Consider the following 20808-nt stretch of genomic DNA (forward strand, 5'->3'; position numbering starts at 1 on the left):
ATTCTTGGGATCAAGTTCTAACTTATTTCCTTATAAACATTGTAAACATACACAAAGTAATATTGACCCAAGGGCCTGTTGAGTAAATATTTGGCCCAGGGCCAGTGAAGTGCATGGGAAATTGCTGCAGATGGGAGAGTGGAATGGAAGGCAGTCTCAGAACAGGTCAAGGGTGTTTGCTTCAATCAGATTATGTCAGTGGTAGGCAGCTGCATTGAGAAAGTTTTGGGAACTGCCTGTGACATTTGCAGTACCCATTCTATAAAGAAAATAAATTCAGAGAGGAAGGGAAATATGATAAGATGGGCAAAGTCTGTTTTATGGATGGTAGTGTCGTGGCTTCATCTTGTGTCATTGGATTTTGTTCTGTTTTGTCTTTTAGGATATAGAATGGACTCACATTGACTACTTCAATAATGCTATCATTTGTGACCTAATAGAAAATGTGAGTACTTAGGTACAGTTTTCTAAAGAATGTTTTAGTCCTATAATTCACCCTTATAAATGTTCTCAGTGCCTCAATGTTAAGCATTAGTATTTTCACTGTTTTTTATATATATATATATATACACACACACACACATACACACATACACACACACACACATACATATATATATGTTAAGGAACTGCAGAGTTCTAGAGATTTTATTGTAGCCCTAAGAGATCATACACAGTTCTTGAACACATACATAGAGAGCTGGATGTTTTGATACTTAGCCAGGATCCCCAGTGGCCATATCACAACACCCTTTTATGACCTTCAGACACCAGGCCTTAAAGGTACCAGCCTTTCTTGTATGGTTGGAGCCCAGGTCTATTCCATGACTCCTGGTCATGTGAGTACTGATCAGAGTAGGCTCTGAGCAGCCATCCAGTTTTTTGCCAAATCAAAATATCCATTTCATTCCCAAAACTCTAATGACCTCTTAACATACTATTCACCGGGTATTATATTAAGTTTAAGTGACATAAAGGGACAACCTCTGGAGCTGAATTAAGTGGGACCCCAGAAGTGGCTTAAGTGCAGCTGTAGCATTGATTCAGATCCTACATGCAGAGGGCATTGCATGTGTGACTGCAGGTGGCCAGGGACCTGGAATTTTTCGGATGACCCAAGTATGTGCATATGCAAAAAGGCTTAAAGTGTGAAAAATTATTGGATAATTTCGAGTAAGCTTTCTGAGTCCAAGATTTTTGTTTTTAGATCATATTCCGTAGTTTATTGTAAATGAATTAAATGTAGGAAGACTGATTTTGTGTGTGGAAAACAGGAAACTAATTTATGCTTAGGATTACTAATACCTGACTTTGAATAAGTAATTTGAAACAGTGTATAAGCTTTATTATCCTGCAGTCTTTTTAGCAAGACCAGTTTAGTGAGATGAGTGCTGTGTTTCAGGAATACAGTCACATGCTCTGAATGAATATTAAATCATTTTCTACTCATCTTTTACAAAGCTTTTTGGGAAATATGTAATTAGCCAGTATTTTTTTTCCTCAGTATTCAAGATATTCCTAAAAGTTGTTTCTCTGATTAAATTAAACATTAAAAACAATATTCTAAGGCATCACTATTTTTCAATAAGAAATAAACTGTGTTTCAAAAAATCTGAACAATATTGAATGGGAACACTAATATTCCACATAAGCAATTCAGATCTCTGATTTTGGCTCTGAAAAGTGAATTTCCTGAAAATTTTCCTGGTCCATTTTGTGAAGGAGGTAATTTGCTATGGGAATCTTAATTTTCAGAATTGCTGATTAGTATGTTTTCCTTGATAAATATAACCTTGCATTTAATTATTCTCTTAAGAAGAGGAGAAAAAGAACAGTGGTAATACACTTAATTTAACTAGATTATCTCAGCCAAAAATCCCCTTGCTATATGATTGAAGAAGCTCATGTTCACATAGGAACCTGGGTATATAAAGGAAATGTTTCCTTCCAGCATCATTGAACAATAATGTTTGTTCTGGGGATGTTATGAACACACTTGATTCCTGAGAGTCCACGCTTCCCCAGGGTTTTGTGTGGAATGAATAAATGCTGGTCAGAGGATGTCGTGGCCTTGTGAGCAGAAGGGGAGAGGAACAGAGGACTTTGCCTGGGTGGAAGTAGGTGGGATTGATGGTCAGTGGAGTGGATTGTTTTTGGAATTAAGACTTATGACCCCATAGGGGCAGTCCATGGAGTAGCAGTCTTTATTTAGCAAAGTAGAAGCTTCCTGACTTCTGATTCAGTTTAGGGCTGACTACTCTTGGAATAAAAATGACCACAGGGTCTAGATATGCAACAAATAAATTTTCACTTATGTTTAACATCCATTTCGAAATTCCACATGAATTTTTAAAATCTAAATCTATATGAAACAGATATTCTTGAAATCAGCTTGATTGCAGTGATTGTTAAAAGCAGCATCTCAAATCACAGCATTTTTTTCTAGGAAATAAACTTTATTTTGAACACATGAACAATTTGGAAACATAGAAAACGAGTTTCCTTCTTAGGAGTCAATCAAATAATGGCCTTAGAAGACTGCTTTGTGATTTGAGACATGTTATAGAGGCTGTATTGTCACATTCATTTCTGCTTTTAGATTTGTTTTTGAATCTTTGAGGTCCAACTTGTCTTTTTCTAAGAGTATAAATTTCAGTCATCATCAGGCTAAGGTGTCTGAGGCAACTCCCAGGTACTGTTGTTCTGTGCGAGGAGAGAGAAACCAAGAAGACACACACTTCCCAACCACACCACCATACACACACCTGGGATCCTTCAGGAAAGAGCTGATTCCTGTGGCTTTTGTTATTGTTTTGATTCTCTGCTTTTTGTTATAACTGAACAGACTTTTCTTGTGACTAAGTTGATTGTGTTTGATGGTGTAATTAGGAATAATTATTAAAACAATACAGTGAGGAAGGAAGGAAACTTTTTTATTTCCGTTTTCCCAGAACACAAATGGAATCCTGGCCATGCTGGATGAAGAGTGCCTCAGACCTGGCACAGTCACTGATGAGACCTTCTTAGAAAAGCTGAACCAAGTATGTGCCACCCACCAGCATTTTGAGAGCAGGATGAGCAAGTGCTCTCGGTTCCTCAATGACACGTCTCTGCCTCACAGCTGCTTCAGGATCCAGCATTATGCTGGAAAGGTATGGGGGAGCTGTGAGCACCCAGTCAGGCCTGCCAAGTTACCCCTGCAAGGAGGCTGTACCTCAGAGATGGGCGTTCGAAACCCCATTAACTTGTGAGGACAAATTGAGCTGCTAAAGTGGTTGAATCAATAAATGTTCAATAGAAATAGAATCTGGACCATGTTGACTAAAATCTTATTAATATAGAAAATCAAAAGCAAAGCTAATGGACTTAATGAAGAGTCTAAATATATTTTTGAATCATCTTTATTATTTTCAAACTCTAAGCTATCCTATAAAAAATATCTATTAACACTATTGAAGGAGATTTGCCAGTACAAATTAAGAGTCAATAAAGACTTAAGGCTTTAAAAACACAAGCCATTTAGCAAAAATAATGAATTATTTGAGATTTTGAAATGACATTAGGGAAAATATTTACTTTTTTAAAAAAGCACTTATTTATTTGGTTAATATTTGGGGGAATTAATTTTATGTCTAATATATAAAGACAATGCTAAAAACAATCTTAATTGATTAATCTTTAGAATCCTGAAAGAATATTGATTAGAGCTAATACTTCCTTTTTCATAAAATTGCAAACTTCAAAGGGAAAAAAACTTCTTGATTATACATTTGTAAAAAGTATATAGTACCTGAATTACCTTTAATTTCAAAATGTTAGAACTTGGTATTTTATTTTTTTATTAGCGTATATTATTAAAAGATAATTTCTGATCAGTTTTTCTGCTGCTTCAGGATATTTATGAAAGTGTTAGCATTGTTTCTATTTTGCCCCATCTACTTTTAAACAGACTAGAATTGGTATATGAGAACTAAAAAATAAAAGTAAAACCCCAGAATATGTTCAGACTCCTAAAAAATGCAAAATCCTTTGAAAATGTTATGATAACATTTTTGGAGTTTATTCTTGCAAATCCTGAATGGTAATAGAATTTATTTTGATCTTGTCTGTGATTTAGACAGATGGAATTTAAACTTGGAGGCGAACTCATTATGAGAGTGTGACTAACATGTCAGGGATTTTTTGATGGTGAAGGAAGTGGCTGCAATGTAGATTGTCTTGGAGTATTTTTAATAGTTGTTTGACATTATAGCATGCAATGTGCCTGTCATTGAGTTACATGTGCTGCTTATAGGTGCTGTACCAGGTGGAAGGATTTGTTGACAAAAACAACGACCTTCTCTATCGAGACCTGTCCCAAGCCATGTGGAAGGCCAGCCATGCCCTCATCAAGTCTTTGTTCCCCGAAGGGAATCCCGCCAAGATCAACCTGAAAAGGCCTCCTACAGCAGGCTCACAGTTCAAGGCATCCGTGGCCACTCTGATGAAAAACCTACAGACCAAGAACCCAAACTATATTAGGTATTTCTGGCACATGAAACTTTCACAGTTCAAATGTGAGAGCACCCCGAAGGAATATCATTTTTCCCTTTGCCTCAATCTGAGTGTAGCCCAAGCAGAGGGTAACTAAAATACTTACAGATTAAATAATACCTTATCTGGGATTGGCTTAAAAAATGCTCCACTATCCTTTCCCCTAAAATAAGAAAGTAAAAAAGTAAAGTGTGGTGGAGAAGATAGTAGATATTTAATGAAGCTCAGTGGTTGAGACCTAGGGGTTTTCAACTTTCTGTATGTTTATTATTATTTTTTTAATGGCAAGTTAAAAAACAAAATGCAAGTGTTTTTTCTGGTCAGTGTTTTGCAGAAAACTCTTGTTGGCTTCATTTGGGATTCTTGTTCTATTAGCTTAGAGCACAGCATTGAAGCAAGTGCTTTAGTTAACTGCTCTGGCACTTCTTAGGAGACATGCACTTTTTTCTTCCCTGTGAGAGGTGTAGGCCTGGAGAAAGTAATGATTCCTAAAGCAATCTGAATTTTTTTCAAGGCAGTAGAAAGACCTTCTTAAAAAGGGCTGGGCGTGGTGGCTCACACCTATAATCCCAACACTTTGGGAGGCGGAGGCAGGTGGATCACCTCAGGTCAGGAATTCGAGACTAGCCTGGCCAACATGGCAAAACCCTGTCTCTACTAAAAATATAAAAATTAGCTGGGCGTGGTGGCAGGAACCTATAATCCCAACTACTTGGGAGGCTGAGGCAGGAGAATCGCTTGGAGGCGGAGGTTGCAGTGAGCCGAGGTCACGCCACTGCACTCCAGCCTGGGTGACAATACAAGACTCCATCTCAAAAAAAAAAAAAAAAAAAGGAAAAAGGCTTCTGGGCTCTTCTCTTTTTCTGCTTCTAGGGCATCTTAGACAGAACTCTCTCTAGATTTAGTAAAGACCAACTAGGATTAGAGTTTGCTATGTGTGTATTTGGTGAGCTAGATAGTAGAAGGTATGTGTCTGGTGGGTCAGATTTCATAGAGCACACCCATACCCACAAGTACCTTCTATAGTTGTCTTTGAAAATGCAGTTATGAGGAAACTAGAGTGAAGAATATTTTTGTGTTTAGTTTGTGTGCCTGATATTTATATTTACAGAAATGTAAGTAGACAAAACCCTCTGGTTTGATTGCAGTCAGATTAGAACATATGTTGGGAGAAGATCCTAGTTTAAAAAAAAATCCAAGAAACTTTCTGTGATGAGTTGCTTTTGTTATTCTCAATTGAATGAATTTTTTTTTTTGCATCTTAACTCTCTTTTATTGAGGTATCATTTATGTGAAGTGATAAGCACAGATCTGAAGTGAACAGTTCAATTTTTTTTTTAACCATTATATATACTTTAGTAACCACCACCCAGGTTAAGACGTAAAACATTTCCATTACCTCAGAAAGCTTCTTCGTTCCCCTCCTTTTTTTATTTTTACAGCTTTTCCAAGAAATCTTAATTAATAAACCCCAAGGTTGTGAATATATTATCGTATATTTTCTTCTAGAAGCTTTATAGTTTCAGATTTCATATTTAGATCTGTTTCCCCCCCCATGTAGATATCCTGTTGCACTAATACCATATTGAAAACAGTCTTCTTTTCCCATTGATTTGCTTTGTGGCCTTTATTGATAATCTGTTGAATGTATATGTAGGGGTCTGAACTTACTAGGCCATTCCATTTATCTATTTGTCCATCTTTATTTAAGCCAAAGAGTAGACATTATTTTTATAAATGGTAAAAGAGAAAGCATAGTAACACTGATGCCAAACTAGCTAAGATGTAGTTGTCCACGTAAGTGTGTAATTTCACAGTTGTAGTTAGGCAGCCGTAATCATGAATGTTTTAAGTATTAGTTAGGACACAGGGATTGCTGCAGTATGATCCAAAGCTAGCAATGATTTAAGCAAGATTGATGTTTATTTCTTAAGTAACTTCTAAGTATGAGGACTCCAGAGCTGACAGGGCAGCTCCTTCTGTTTTGTGGCTCTGCCGTTTCCTGGGTGTGTTCCTCGTCTGCATGGAGGAAGATGGCTGTCCACCGTGTCAACATTTGCAGCCAGCAGTAAGCTGGAGGAGACGAAGGGGAGTGCCTGTCCCTTCTTTTAAAAACACTGACTAGAGGCTGCAGACATTACTTCCCCTCTGATCCTAGTGGCCAGAAGTTGCTCACCTGGCCACATCTACTTGCAAAGGAGGTTGGGAAATAAAGTTTTTCCCTGGGCAGCAAAGTGCCCTGTTAAGAAAGGAGAACAGATATAGGGAGGAAACAGTGTTTTTTATCTTTTTATTGAGGTATAATACACATACATTAAAGTGCATGGATCTTAACTGTACAGCTTCTTGAAGTTTTACAGATGTATGTACTTGTGTTACCCCATCCAGATCAAGTGGTAAAACATTCCCGTCAGTCCAGAAGGTTCCCTTGTGTCCCTTGCATGTTGATCCCCCACTACTACCTCTCCCCAGAGGTAACAGCAATACTGATTTTTAACCATGGGTTAGTTTTGCTTGAACTTGATATAAATGGAATCATAACTACAGCATGTACTCTTGTGTTGGGCTTCTTTTCACTCAATGAAATGTGAGTGATACTTATCCACATTATTGCATTTATTAATGTGTTCTTTTTAAAATTACTGTGCCTGCAGTATTGTATTTATTTTTAGGTGGTTGTAAAATGATTTGAAATAATTTCAAAAGTAATGACTAGGTTTCTTAAGAATAACAAATAATTGTTTTGCTATGAAACAGTTATATATAATACTTTGTGAAAACATAGACAATTATATCCATAGGAGGCAGTTTATAACCTAAAATCTTTGTGATCTTTAAGGTGTATCAAACCGAATGATAAAAAAGCAGCACACATCTTCAACGAGGCTCTAGTGTGTCATCAGATCAGGTACCTGGGGCTTTTGGAGAACGTCCGAGTGCGGAGGGCAGGCTACGCCTTCAGGCAGGCCTATGAACCTTGCCTAGAAAGATACAAAATGCTTTGTAAACAAACATGGCCTCATTGGAAAGGACCAGCCAGGTAAGAAATTCAGTGACCATATTTAATAATGAATGTTTTAAGTGGTCAAATAATACGGTGTTTTTTCACATGCTGTTAGATAAAACAGAAATTTATGAAAAACTGGATGTAACCTCTGTTTTGGACCTTCTTCCATTAGGATACCATTTTGTGCTAAGGTCAAAATAAGACTTACCAAATCCACATTTGGGACTTGTATGGCAATAATATTAATTTTTAGAATATGCCCAAGGTAGGTTCGTAGGAGGTGGTTTGTAATTTGATACGCTTATATTTGTGTAGAATCATAGAAGGGTAGAATTAGAGACAGGTTGGATTACCACTTGTCACTTTTCCCATGAAGAATTTGGCTGCAGAGAGAATCAGTGGATGGGTGAAGGTCCCTCTCTTTGCCTATATCTATACCAGTTAATCAATAGACGATACGAGCAGGTAGGATTCACAGTGTCAGCATTACTGCTAGGAGAGCTGGATTAGAGAACGTAGCTTGGACCCAGGGCCATACAGCTTTCAGCTGGTCTGTCCTGAATTGCATTTACTCATCCAGTCCCAGACAGAGTGCTGGACACTGCAGGCCCAGTGGTGCATCCCCATGTCCTGTGAGCTCTCCACAGGCAGAGAGAACTGTGTACTGACGGGCGGCTGTTGCAGGAGAGAAATCAAGCCTTATTCCTTCTGCCCTCACCAGAGAGGCTGCTCCTCTGCAGGCTGAAGAAGGCTTGCCCCTGAATACTGCTGGAGGGCTGGCATGCCTGTTTCATGGGCCTAGGCAGGAAATGGGCGATTTTCATTTAACTGTACTGATATTGCCTACACATTATTCTCACTGCACCTGGCCTTTCACAGGAACATCAACACACCTAGGACACTTACCTTGTATTATAAGAAGATCTAGAAACTCCAGATGTATGGTGCGGTCTCTGATGCCTAATTTAGTACCCTAATTTAATGTAGGATTTGGGTACTGTTTCAGTTCCCATTGCTAATTTCCGGGGTGTTATGGCAAACAGGTACCATAATACAGAATGTGTATTCACTCCCTGCCTGGCATCTAGTCTGCAGGTGGGTGGAGTGAGGTTTAGTTCTAAAGACTGATGTTGAAACCGGGGTCCAGGATGGAGAGGTCAGGGCCAAGTCCAGTTCTTGCTCCCACTGGGTAAGGCCAACGTTCCTTAGCGTCCCGTTGGTCTGGGACTGTTTCTTGGTCTCTGCTTTTATTCTCAGGGGCAGAAACAATGTTTAAAATATTTTCAGGAATTAACTGAGTGAGTTTAAAATAGATCTGAATTTCTTGCACACCCTCCTGGCCCAGGTTGGTACATCATTATAGGTATTTTTGATACAAGTATTGCCTCTACTAATGAAATCAAGAAATTGGCTTTAATACCACATTTTCTTAGAATACATAGTTATGAACCCAAATTTACTTTTTCAGTGTTTACTGGATTAAGTTTAATTTGTGGAAAATTCTTTGATAAATGGATGATTGCTGAAAGAGCAATTACACTTGGAAATGAAGCTATGTTTTATACCACTGAGAACCTGATACCATGATAGAAGATAAAACTATTTTTGTAACTCAGAAAACTCACTGTTTTTATTTTTATTTTTTTAGGTCTGGTGTGGAGGTCCTATTTAATGAATTAGAAATTCCCGTGGAAGAATACTCCTTTGGTAGATCAAAGATATTCATCCGAAACCCAAGAACAGTATGTAACGAAAACCTTTACACTCTGAACTTAAGTTGGAATCGTATAGGAAAGTTCTTAAAATATGTTTAACTTTATAACATTATATGAGGGGCCACCATGAATGCCACAAAACACTTGTGTGTTTATCTACAAATAATCAAGAGGCAGGGACAGATAAGGGTAAGGGGCGGTAGAAGAATGCGTATTTTTTATGAACCATCAAAGTCTTTGCTCTGACAGATTGTACAACACTTAAGAAATCACAAAGAAACTGTTAGGACAACGGTACAACATTCATAGCAACTGCAGGTAAACAGTCTGTATTTGTAATACCTGAATTATACGTTAATTCTAAGAACTACAGCCCCATTATTTAGAGGTACAGGAAAGCACTAAAATGAAAATTTTTTTTAAGTTAAAAAAAATACTTTTAGCATTCTACCTCATAGAACCCCAAGGAAATCTTTTTGTCAATGAATAGATGAGTGTGAAGTATAATGAGTATAGCAGGTGACTGGTAATTTGGAAATGTTAAGATTTTGGAAAGTATTTAATTCATTTAAGAGAATTTTCCAGCATCTACCTTCCATTAGTAATTGCATCCTCATAGACAGTGTGAAGGTAAACTTAAGGTCAATTCAGCCCCTCTCTGATTTGTCATAAATTCTGAATCACTGGAATAAAAATTGTAAGTCTTTCATGAATCCATCAAAATAATTTTCTCATGGACCATTATCCATATCATATATAATGCATATGGTTTTTCAGTTCTTTTTTTCAATGTAATTGACTCCAACATCATGGCATTTTGTCTCCTGAAAATTCCTTTCCTGTATGCTGTGAGGTTTCAGAGGATTTTTGATAAGTCCATCTATCATTTCTTGTTAGTTATTCAAATTAGAAGACCTGAGGAAGCAACGCCTGGAGGACTTGGCCACTCTCATTCAGAAGATATATCGGGGGTGGAAATGCCGCACACACTTCCTGCTAATGAAAAAAAGCCAAATTGTGATTGCCGCCTGGTACAGGAGATATGCGGTAAGAGTCTCAGTCATTTTAAATCAGTAATAACAATGCTAATTTGCCAACATTTATTATGTACTTACCATGTATGTGATTTTTACATACTTAATTCTCTCAACAACCTCATGAGATAATGGATGTTCTTAATGGTTCTTTTTTTTAAAGATGAGAAAACTAAGACACTAAGCTGTTAAGTAATTTGCCCACAGCCACATAGCTATAAGTGGTAGAGCTGGGATTTGAATCCAAGACAGTATTAGAGCTCAAGTTCAGTGTGCCGTACCGCCTTTCACTGATCTAGCTGTATTTGGTTGGAAATACATTTTTAATTTGGTCATCAGATTGGAAGAGACAATATCCTTTAAGCTTTTGATTTGGTTGGGCTAGTTTTTCAAAGTAATTGGCTATTCTTTGGCTATTCTTTATTGTAGCAGCTTTGAAAGTGGCTTTAATTCCAGAAAGCTAATGCCATGTTTTTGTAGATTTCTGGTTTTGGTTAAAGGATTGCATTCTCTTTAGTCCTTAGGTATCTGGCTCTATTAACTATAGGGAAAGATTCAATAATAAATAATGTTTACCTAGTTAATATGAAATTTCTTTTTGGCATTTCCTTCCTCATTTGATTGTAGAGATTTTGTTGAAGGCATACCACAGGTATGAGAGAAGCCTGAAGGTTTGCCTCAGGGTTAATTGAAACTTGGGCTGTGTTCTCACAAAATGAATTAAGTTTGCACTCACATCTCCTTTCTTATATTCTTCCTCTTTTTCAGCCATAAAGAGACTTTGCTATAGGGCTGTATATAATCAAGACATAATTTACACTGACCTATTCTCACATAATACATTTTAGTTTATTATTTCCAAGTTTTACAAATTAATGAGGTATTTAAGTGATTAAGCTAAAGAAAATCAGCTTGAGACTATCTTTACAATGGCTCATGCTAGTTAAGATTATAACCAGCAGTATAAGTCTTAAAATATGAGTCTGCCCAGCCATGTGAATGATAGAGTCATTCATATGCATTCTGCAGAGGCACTTTGGACTGTTGTCACCCGGCCTGGTGGCCGTGGAGTCTCCTCTGTACACATAATACCACTCCTTAACTCTGCTGCAGATTCATAATGCTCCGTTTTCTGTTAGCCTGAGAAAGGGAGGACCAACAAGAGGACGAAAAAGTCCTCAAGGAGCCCTTTTTATAATTTCTTATTTAGAGGTCATTAAGAAAAGTTTACAAGTGTGCTGGATTCATCTGTCTTGAATTCTACAAATATTTTTGAAACACGTTAGCAAGGTGGACAAAACAACCTAATTCCTGACTTCCTAAAGTTTATATCTAATGAAAGACAATATGCATTTAAGCAAACAAATAATCAGAACAATTATAGACTGTTGTAAGTGCTAGGAAGGAAATAGAGAACTGCCATAAAGAATAATGGGGAGGCGGGATGTGAACTAAGCTAGAGTGGTCAAGGAGAAACTTCGGGGAGGGGCCATTTGATCAGAAGGATGAGAAAGAACAGGCAATGCAAAGGAAGCTCAAGTACTGTTTGTACCTTTTCTCCCAACATAAAGCTTTTATATCACCAGATTTTAAAAAGTCACGATTTATCATTAGTTCATGATGTCAGGAGTTATGAGCAATATTAGTTTGTAGAATGAAAACTAATAATAGCCCCAGTTTTAGAGAATGCATTAACTTTGTTCTAGTGTTACATCTCTTTCAAAATTTGAACTACATACCTCAACCAGTTCACTACATGTTACTCAAGCCAGTGGTTAAACTCATTATTTTCCCTCAACCAGATAACTCAAAAGATTTCTTGAATGCTCCTTTTTAGTCGCTGATTACTTTTAAGTTATTCCGTATTTTGTAATATTTCATGTTTCCTAGAGATGAATTTTCAAGTGAGATATACTTATTTTCAAGACATTTATTAATTAAAAAGGAAAATACAGAGGTACCAAATGCATGTCAGAGTGATGGTCAGATACTGTAGCTATTCTACAGCTACATCTGTGGAATATTACTCTGGGGAGAATCCTAGAGATTTTCCACCTCCTCATTTAACAGCTGGGGAAACTGAGGCCCAGAGAAGGTGAGTGGCTTGTCTGAGGTCCCAGGGTCCTCTTGGATTTTCTCCCTGGCATCCTTTTTTGTTCCTCTGCCCATCTATTGGTACCATCACCCATTACCTCTGATCTTCCAAGACATAGCCTGGAAGCCTGGGAAGGCATCTCTCCCGCCTCAGAGAATGGGGGCTGAGCCAGCTAGCACTTCTAACATGAGGGATTCACAATGTGACTTTAGTACTTCGAAATGCTGTGAATTTTCATTAGGGATGCCCATGTTTCAGTGTATATTCCAAAGTGAATACTGTAAAAGCTCACTTTTCTAGGGAGTATTCCAGCAGCCTCCACTCCAGGGCGTCAGCCCTAGAAGTAAGAAAGGCCTCTGGGCATTGAGCTTGTTGAGCCAGAGCTGGGAGCCTCACTAGGTCTTCTTTGACCTTCCCCACCTGGAATTAACCTCTGCTGCCTCTGAGCCTGACTGTTGTGCTCTCTGTGCTGCATCTGTCCCAGGGTACTGTTTATCCTTTCTTTATACTGTTGACCTGTGTTCACTTCAACTCCTTGAGGGCAGGGATGCAGTCAGATGCACATTTATATCCTCATGGTCCTATTAAAAGGCTTTATGCATAGTAGAGGCTCAATATATAAATATTTAGTTGATTGATAGCAGTTTACTTAAATTTTTAGCTGATTTTCCAGCTTGAGGCAGAGTAAAAGTAGCAAACCTAAAAGAAACTAGGGAGGTTTAGAGGTGGGTCCAGTAAGTAGCATGGTGAGAAATGACACCAAGAAGAGAGAACACTCAAAAGCAGATGCAGAACTCAGTGGGTTTTCATTCAATATGCATTTACTGAGTATCTGCCGTGTGTGGAACCCTGTATTATAACAGCATGAGATGAAGAAAATAATAATGCTGTGTCCTGAGTCATTTAGGAATTATTTTATTTAGCATCCTTAACGCATACTTTGGATTAACTGTAATAATATTGGATTGTTTGATATTTTGGTTTCTTTATGTATTGGTTTCCAGAAGGAGTATGGATAATTGAGTCAGACGAAGTGAGCAAATACCCTTTCTCAATCCTTGTATGCGTTACAGATATGTAACTACAACTGCCGATATCTTCCCCTTTTATCCTACAGCAACAAAAGAGGTACCAGCAGACAAAGAGTTCCGCCTTAGTAATTCAGTCTTATATCCGGGGTTGGAAGGTGAGTTTAAAAGAAGTATGCTTTATTTATTTTGGGTTTTCTGGTTTTTCACAAAGGATAATGTCTTTAGGGTCACCCTGCAGAGGAGGGGCTCCTCTGTCTCCTGCCTCGCCTGTAAACAGTCAGATGGAAAGAATAAATATTATGGGCCAAACAGGGACCCTGGTGACCATGTCTTGGCCACTTCCTTCTAACCAGCTTTCTTTTTAAGCGCTTTGTTCTCTAAGCAGGAAGTCCTTGAAATAATACCCATACATGATTTCAGTATCCCTTTGCCCCGTGTTTTCGAGAAAAGCTGTGGTACAGAAGGCTATCTCACAGCCATTGCTTTCGTACTCAGAATCCCTACCCCAGTGACTTCCGTAACTGTCCAGTAACCATCTTGCAGGCTACCCATCACGATTGAAAGATCCTGAGATCTGGCCAGGTCTAGTGGTGGGGACATGGAGGAGCCGTCACGGTGGACAGCCTGGTTCTAGGTCCTTGCTGCCAAGGCTTGGTTCAAGGGTCACTGAACTACAGGCCACAGGCTACATCTAGCCTGCTGCCTGTTCTCATACAACCTGCAAGCTAAGAATGGTTTTTATATTTTTAACCGTTGTTTTTAAAAAAGCAAAAGAAGATGATTTCATGACATATGAAAAGTATATGGAATAGAGATTTCAGTGTACATAAATAAAGTTTTATTGGAACACAGCCACATTCATTTATTTCACAGATTGTCTGGCTGCTGTAGCACTACAGTGGTAGAGTCAAGTAGTAGCGATAGACTGTGTGACCTTCAGAGCCAAAAGCAGTTACCATCTGGCATTTTACAGAAAAAGTTTACTGATCCCTGATCTAGGTCAACGATACTTCAGAGCCTGTTCTGACCACTTTCCTGTGAGGAGACTTTGTGGTATGGTCTGGATCCAGAGGGGTAGTGCCCAGGCCTGGAGCCCTTTCAGAGGGTAGACGCTGGGTCCCGAGTCCAGCAACACTGACCGACCTTGCCCAGGCCCTCGACAACTTAAGGGCTTAGCAGTTGTCTCACAGCAAATGGCAAAACACAAATCTGAACATGTAGAGTAAGTGAAACTGCTGCCTGCAGGCTCTTCCTTGGCCTCATGGCTGGACCTTGGGGCCCCGTTTATAGGCGAGAGACCTTACAGGAAGGACCCAAAGTCCACCTTGAAACCAGGTGTCCTCCTGGCCCCCATAAAATCAGTTTCCAGCAACTAATGGAAAGAAGTCACTGGTTTGGGATCAATGAGATCATTTTGGTTTTGGAGTTTTAAAAATATCTTGAATAAAAAGGACAGCTACAGTTACATTCCAGGCAATAATAATGAAAGAGATACAGTGGCCTTTAGAGGATCATTGGAATCCTCTGGCCCCTTTCTGAGAACTGTTTCATCCCACAGATGTGTGCCAGCTTGTGGTGCTGTAGTCAGATTTTTCCCATTGTGTATCAGGGTACGGGAGGCTGCTGTTCCAATCAAGTGGAAACCCATGCTTAATGATGTCTTCATTGTCCACCTTCTCATAGTCAGTTTGGGGCTAGTCACCTTCGCCTTCTTTAACCTGTTGATTTATCACAATAGCATGGGTGTTGGGACGATCATCTCTTCAGGTTTTTTTTTCAAGTCACTGTCAATTCCTTTTTTTTTAAACATTCTCTCTTTTGGGTGATTCTGCCCTTTAGGCTCGAAAAATTCTGCGGGAACTGAAGCATCAAAAGCGCTGTAAGGAAGCAGTCACGACCATTGCTGCATATTGGCATGGGACCCAGGTAGGCCCGAGACCCCAAGGAAGGCGGTGGGTCAGCAGTAACGTCATGTGGAACCATGAACCCTCGGCTTCAGGGGCAGAAAATATTTCACTGGCTTGAGCTACTGAGCACGTGTTTGCCTCTTGCTCTTTCCAACATTTTGTTGTGGGGTGGTGGCACATGCTTTTGCGTTTACCATTTGGTGGTGACTAGTGTCTCTCTTTTTCTTTCTTCATTGAAAACCAGCAGTAACCTTTCCTGCCTTAAACTTTTCTGTAACTCCTTTTCAAATGCATCACAGGCGCGAAGGGAACTGAGACGGCTGAAGGAGGAGGCTAGGAATAAACATGCTATTGCAGTTATTTGGGCTTACTGGCTTGGATCTAAGGTACTTGATGCACATATCCCAACACTCCATCCTGGAATTCTGCAATAATCAGTCCTTACCTCTAGCCTATTAGGGGATGAATGACTACAATTAATAGTGGCTCACACTGGTGCATGTCCTAGCCGCCAGATTTAACACACCTGGAAACATTAGTTCAGTAGTATGCATAGGAAGCTTAGGCATGCATAGGTCAATAAAACTAATTGCTTACTAAAAAGGCACTAGTATCATTGCTCTTTAAAACAAAACAAAACAAAACAACTCTTAAATAACATGCATGTTTAGGTTCCCCCCGGCCCCCATTGATGAATGCTAGCAGTTTTTTAGAGGTTTTCTGGAGGGGTTGCGCATGTTGGGAATGTTCAAGTTTGGGCTTCAGTCGGTCTTCTGCAACATGTTGACAATGGAAATGCCTCTAACATATGTCTTTAAAATATTAATTTATGAATGAAATTTTTTTTTAGGCTCAGTGTGGCAGCTATTGATTATAAGCAAAATATTACATGTGCAAAGAATTATCATCCGTGATTTAACAGAAAACTATGTTCATGCACAGCTAGCTATGATTGCCACTGAAGAATCCCAGGAATTTCAGCATCAGCTGTTTGTTTTCAGAAACAAAGGCCTCCTGAAATACTCTCACTAATCCCCAGGCATAGTCGTGGGCTCTGTGAACATTTCACATACCCCAAGGGACAAGATTTTTAGATGTTTTTGTTACTTAGAAAATCAAAGGTCATCTTTGCTAAAAATGTGTATTCCAGTTAGAAACACAAACATCAACAGAGTCCTGTGTTTTGAAGTCCACCTTGTCAATGTTGTAAGCCTATCTTATGAGAAAATGAGAAAAGTCAACATCTGCCTGCATAAAGAGCTAATTTGCCAAAAACTAACCAGAGTTGTTCATCTGTGCTTTTCCTGAAAATCTGTGAAGAACAAACTTGTTCCTCTAGTCAACTGAGGGAAATGTCATAGCAGAAGCAAAAGGACTCTTAGATGGGTCTTGCTAAGATTTCTCCATCCAGTGAGTTCATTTCCCAGTCTCAGTACTATAATATCTTGAACAATCAGTGCCTATTTGTATCCTTTAGAATAGCTTGCCTAAGATTATTTTTTCCCTAAGAGTAATTTTTAAACCTATAAGTTTAACCTATAATTGCTTCAGTCTTCCAGTATATTTTACTTTTGCGACCTTAGCTAAAATTGAATTTTTACACATGCCAGTTTTCATTTTTTGACTGGAAGGAATTTTTGAGTTTTGTTAGTTTTGGTTTTTGTTTGCACTTCAGAGAAATAAACTTTTTTCCTCCCAGTTTTCTAAGTGATTGTTCACAAGAGTTGTCTTTTTATCCATCCAAAGGGATGAACTCAGGAGTGCATAGCTTCTTCAGCCCAATGTGCTGTCAGCAAAGGGGAGTCTAATGACGTCATTAGGGCTGTTACTCAGAGTTTGAAGGCTTTGATATGGGAGTGAAAGAGTGTGGAGAAGGCAGCGAACAGAGAGAGAGAAGAGGGGAGAAAAAAGGAAAGGAATGGAAGTAAGGGGTGGGAAATGATTAGCTTGGGAACCACACAGATTGTCCTTCTCTGGAACAGAATCTCAGTGCACTGAAAATATAAGCGCTGCACCAGCCTGACACCAATTCTTTGGGTTTAAATTGTTATGCACTGTTCCTCTGTCATTCTGAAATCCTTATTCATAAATTGGCTCTTCTGTTTGGTGGGGTATCTTTTTCTGGTCATTTGTGCTGTCTGCATTGGGCTGTCTCTTTTATTTACTATCTAAAACATTCTAGGCTCGAAGGGAATTGAAACGCTTGAAGGAGGAGGCTAGGCGTAAGCATGCAGTTGCTGTCATTTGGGCTTACTGGCTTGGACTGAAGGTACTTCCTCAACCACTTGTTTCTGTCCAGGGTGAACTTCATAAAGCCTAGCACCTACTAACCCTGAGAAAATGATTGATTATGCTTGCTGATGGTCTGCACAGTCTTGTAGAATGTCATCTTGCTTAATTTTGTACCTTTTTCAGAAGAAACCTATACACTAATTTTTTTTCTGATTTTGTGATTTCTATTTCTTTAAATAATAGGTTTAATGTAATAGCAATATGGCATGTTTTATTCAAGATACTATGTTATCAAAGTTCTAGTTTGTTATCTTTATGAGTGTAAAGTTGTTTTTTTAAAATCTGTGAGACACAGTTACAATAGTTGAGCTAAAAGCTGCCCTACATCCGCAGTGACCAGCCTAGGGATGCCAGGCTTTTGTTTCCCTTTTTGTGCCAATTCTGCCCCAATAATGGCTGCCTGCAGTAGAGCTTTCTTCAGAGCGACCATTGTTCTAATTGTTCAGTGTCGGAACCAAAGGGTCTTGCATCACTAAGCTTACAGATTTTGATGAATGAGTTCAGAGATTCAGAGATCAGTGGATCATTCATGTTAAAGAGAACCTCGAATTCAAATACCTTGTGATTATGGCAGGGTTTATTTTGAAATGGTGCTTACTACAGTAGGGTACACTTATGTGTACAGAACTACACATAAGTAAATAACTCTGAGCTCTGAGAAGCCCTTAGAATATTCTTTACACCATGTAAGGATCTGGTCTCCCAAATTCAATAATTAGTCACCATAGGAAGCCATCCATATTGCCTTTTGGGGATAATTAGGCCCCTTTCTGACAGTATTCCTTATCATTGTTTTTACTTTAATCTTATGACGTTTAATCTTACTCCAAATATTTGAATATTATCTGAGTAATCATTGACTCTAAGTCTGAACAACCATTAGAAATATCCCTGAATCCTGCTTTGAACAATCTGCATTTTTTTCTGCAATTTCAGCCTATAAACTTTAGTAAATTATCCTTTTTGATTATACTGAATATTCACCAAGTAATATTTGAAGTAATTAAGAAGTAACTTAAATATGAATTTTAACAGATGTTCTATTTGAAGAACTCCAAACAAGCTCTATAACCGGTTTTTTTAAGTCAAACAAAAGTAAACATTTTCCCATTTAACTCACATCTTTAGTTTTCTGGGTTTAACTGCATATGATTTCAAAACATTTTTGCATTAAGGGTGTACACTAGCAACCTACAAAGCAAATGGAGTTTGTAGGGGAATATTATTTTAGCAGAAGTTAACTGGGCTTACTCTAGACATAACTTTTTTCCTCTCAGTCTCCAACAAAACAGAGCTACTTTACTATATAACCAGTATTATTGTATGAAATAAGATCAAACTTACTTGAAGTCCAAGAATATAATAATTTTGTACTTTTTTTTTCTAAAAGAGAATCATGTTAATATGAATGATAATTTTGCCCTCTCAAATGATTGACTTTTCTTGTGGAAATAATTACAAAGTGCAGTGGGCCTTTTTAAGACTCCCAGTTCCCCAGGGGGCACCATCGTATATGCCAGCATGTTGTCACCAGGCTTTTAGTGTCTGTAGTTGTATTTTGGGAGAAATAACCTGCCCTGTCGAATATCAAAATGCATATAGCAATGAGCTCAGTTATGAGGCTCAACTAAATATAGTATGACTTCAGGTATATTTTTAATGATATATTCTTATGTAACTTCATTTGTCTGCTTTCCTATACTATTATAATTTCAGGAGCCAATTATTAGGTAACATTTTTCTTCTCCTTGTCCCTTCTCACCTTAGTTTGAGATTAGAAATGTTTGTGGATCTGACAACTCTGTGGCTAAAAGACAGATGATAATCAGTAACTAGAATATGAATACAGGCATACCTCAGAGATATTGCAGGCTCAGTTCTAGATCTCTGCAATAAAGTGAATATCACAATAAAGTGAATCACACAAATGTTTTGTTTGCCAGTGCAAATAAAAGTTATGTTTACACTGTCTCTACTGTAGTCTATTAAGTATCTAATAGCCTTATGTCTAAAAAGCCAAAGTACATACTTTACAAATACTTCATTGCCAAAAAATGCTAACCATCATCTGAGCCTTCAGCAAGTTGTAATCTTTTTGCTGGTGGAGAGTCTTGGCTTATCTTGATGTCGATGGCTGCTGACTGATGAGGGTGGTGGCTGCTGAAGGTTGTGGTGGCTGTGGCAATTTCTTAAAATAAGATAACAATGAAATTTGCCACATAGATTGACTTCCTTTCCTGAAAGATTTCTGTATAGCATATGTTGGCATTTGATAGCATTTTACCCAGTGTAGAACTTCTTTCAAAATTGAATTGAATCCTCTCAAACCTTGCCACTGGTTTTGTCAACTAAGCTTATGGAATATTCCAAATCCTTTGTTGTCATTTCAACAGTGTTCACAGCATCTTCATCAGGAGTAGATTCCATCTCAGGAAACTACTTTATTTGGTCATCCATAAGAAGCAACTCCTTGTTCATTTCCATCTTATCTTGAGATTGCAGCAATTCAGTCCCATCTTCAGGTTTCACTTCTAATTCTAGTTGTTACTATATCTGCCACATCTGCAGTTACTTCCTCCACTAAAGTTGTGAGCCCCCTCCAAGTCATCCATGAGAGTTGGAATCAACTTCTTCCAAACTTCTATTAATGTGGCTGTTTTGACCTCCTCCCATGAATCTGGAATATTCTTAATGGCATCCAGACCGATGACTCTTTTCTGGAAAGTTTTTAATTTACTTTGCCCAGATCCACCAGAGGAATCACTGTCTATGGCAGGTATAGCCTTATAAAATGTATTTCTTAAATCATAAGACTGGGAATTACTCCTTGATCCATGAGCTGCAGAATGGATGTTGTGTTAGCAGGCATGAAAACATTAATCTCCTCGTATATCTCCATCAGAGCTCTTGGGTGACCAGGTGCCTTGTCAGTGTGCATGAATATTTTGAAAGTTCTCTCTTTTCTGAGCAGTAGGTCTCAATATGGGGCTTAAGATAGTCAGTAAACCATGCTGTAAGCAGATGTGCTGTCATCCAGGCTTTGTTGTTCCATTTATGGAGCACACAGGCGGAGTAGATTTAGCATAATTCCTAAGCTGTAGGATTTTTATAATGGTAAATGAGCATTAGCTCCAACTTAAAGTTAGCAGCTGTATTATTCTTTAACAAGAGAATCAACCTGTCCTTTGAAGCCA

The 20808-nt window shown here is 38.4% G+C and overlaps 1 protein-coding gene across 7 annotated transcripts in view; it reads left to right on the plus strand.

Moving 5' to 3' along the window:
* MYO1B (myosin IB) overlaps window positions 1-20808 on the plus strand; it is a 178960-nt gene that overhangs the window by 138933 nt on the left and 19219 nt on the right. For 2 of the 7 annotated variants that reach the window (XM_003309371.7, XM_009443897.4), the window contains exons 15-24: window positions 383-445; window positions 2952-3152; window positions 4295-4521; window positions 7373-7573; window positions 9189-9282; window positions 10153-10302; window positions 13502-13570; window positions 15255-15341; window positions 15622-15708; window positions 17505-17591. In XM_003309371.7, the coding sequence (XP_003309419.1) occupies window positions 383-445; window positions 2952-3152; window positions 4295-4521; window positions 7373-7573; window positions 9189-9282; window positions 10153-10302; window positions 13502-13570; window positions 15255-15341; window positions 15622-15708; window positions 17505-17591 (1266 nt within the window). The remainder of the gene's footprint in view (window positions 1-382; window positions 446-2951; window positions 3153-4294; window positions 4522-7372; window positions 7574-9188; window positions 9283-10152; window positions 10303-13501; window positions 13571-15254; window positions 15342-15621; window positions 15709-17504; window positions 17592-20808) is intronic. The other 5 variants (XM_009443898.5, XM_054680034.2, XM_515995.9 and 2 more) reach the window with 3 other exon arrangements.

This window comes from Pan troglodytes, chromosome 13 (assembly GCF_028858775.2).
Source record: "Pan troglodytes isolate AG18354 chromosome 13, NHGRI_mPanTro3-v2.0_pri, whole genome shotgun sequence".
In the NCBI taxonomy this organism is placed as follows: Eukaryota; Metazoa; Chordata; class Mammalia; order Primates; family Hominidae; genus Pan; species Pan troglodytes.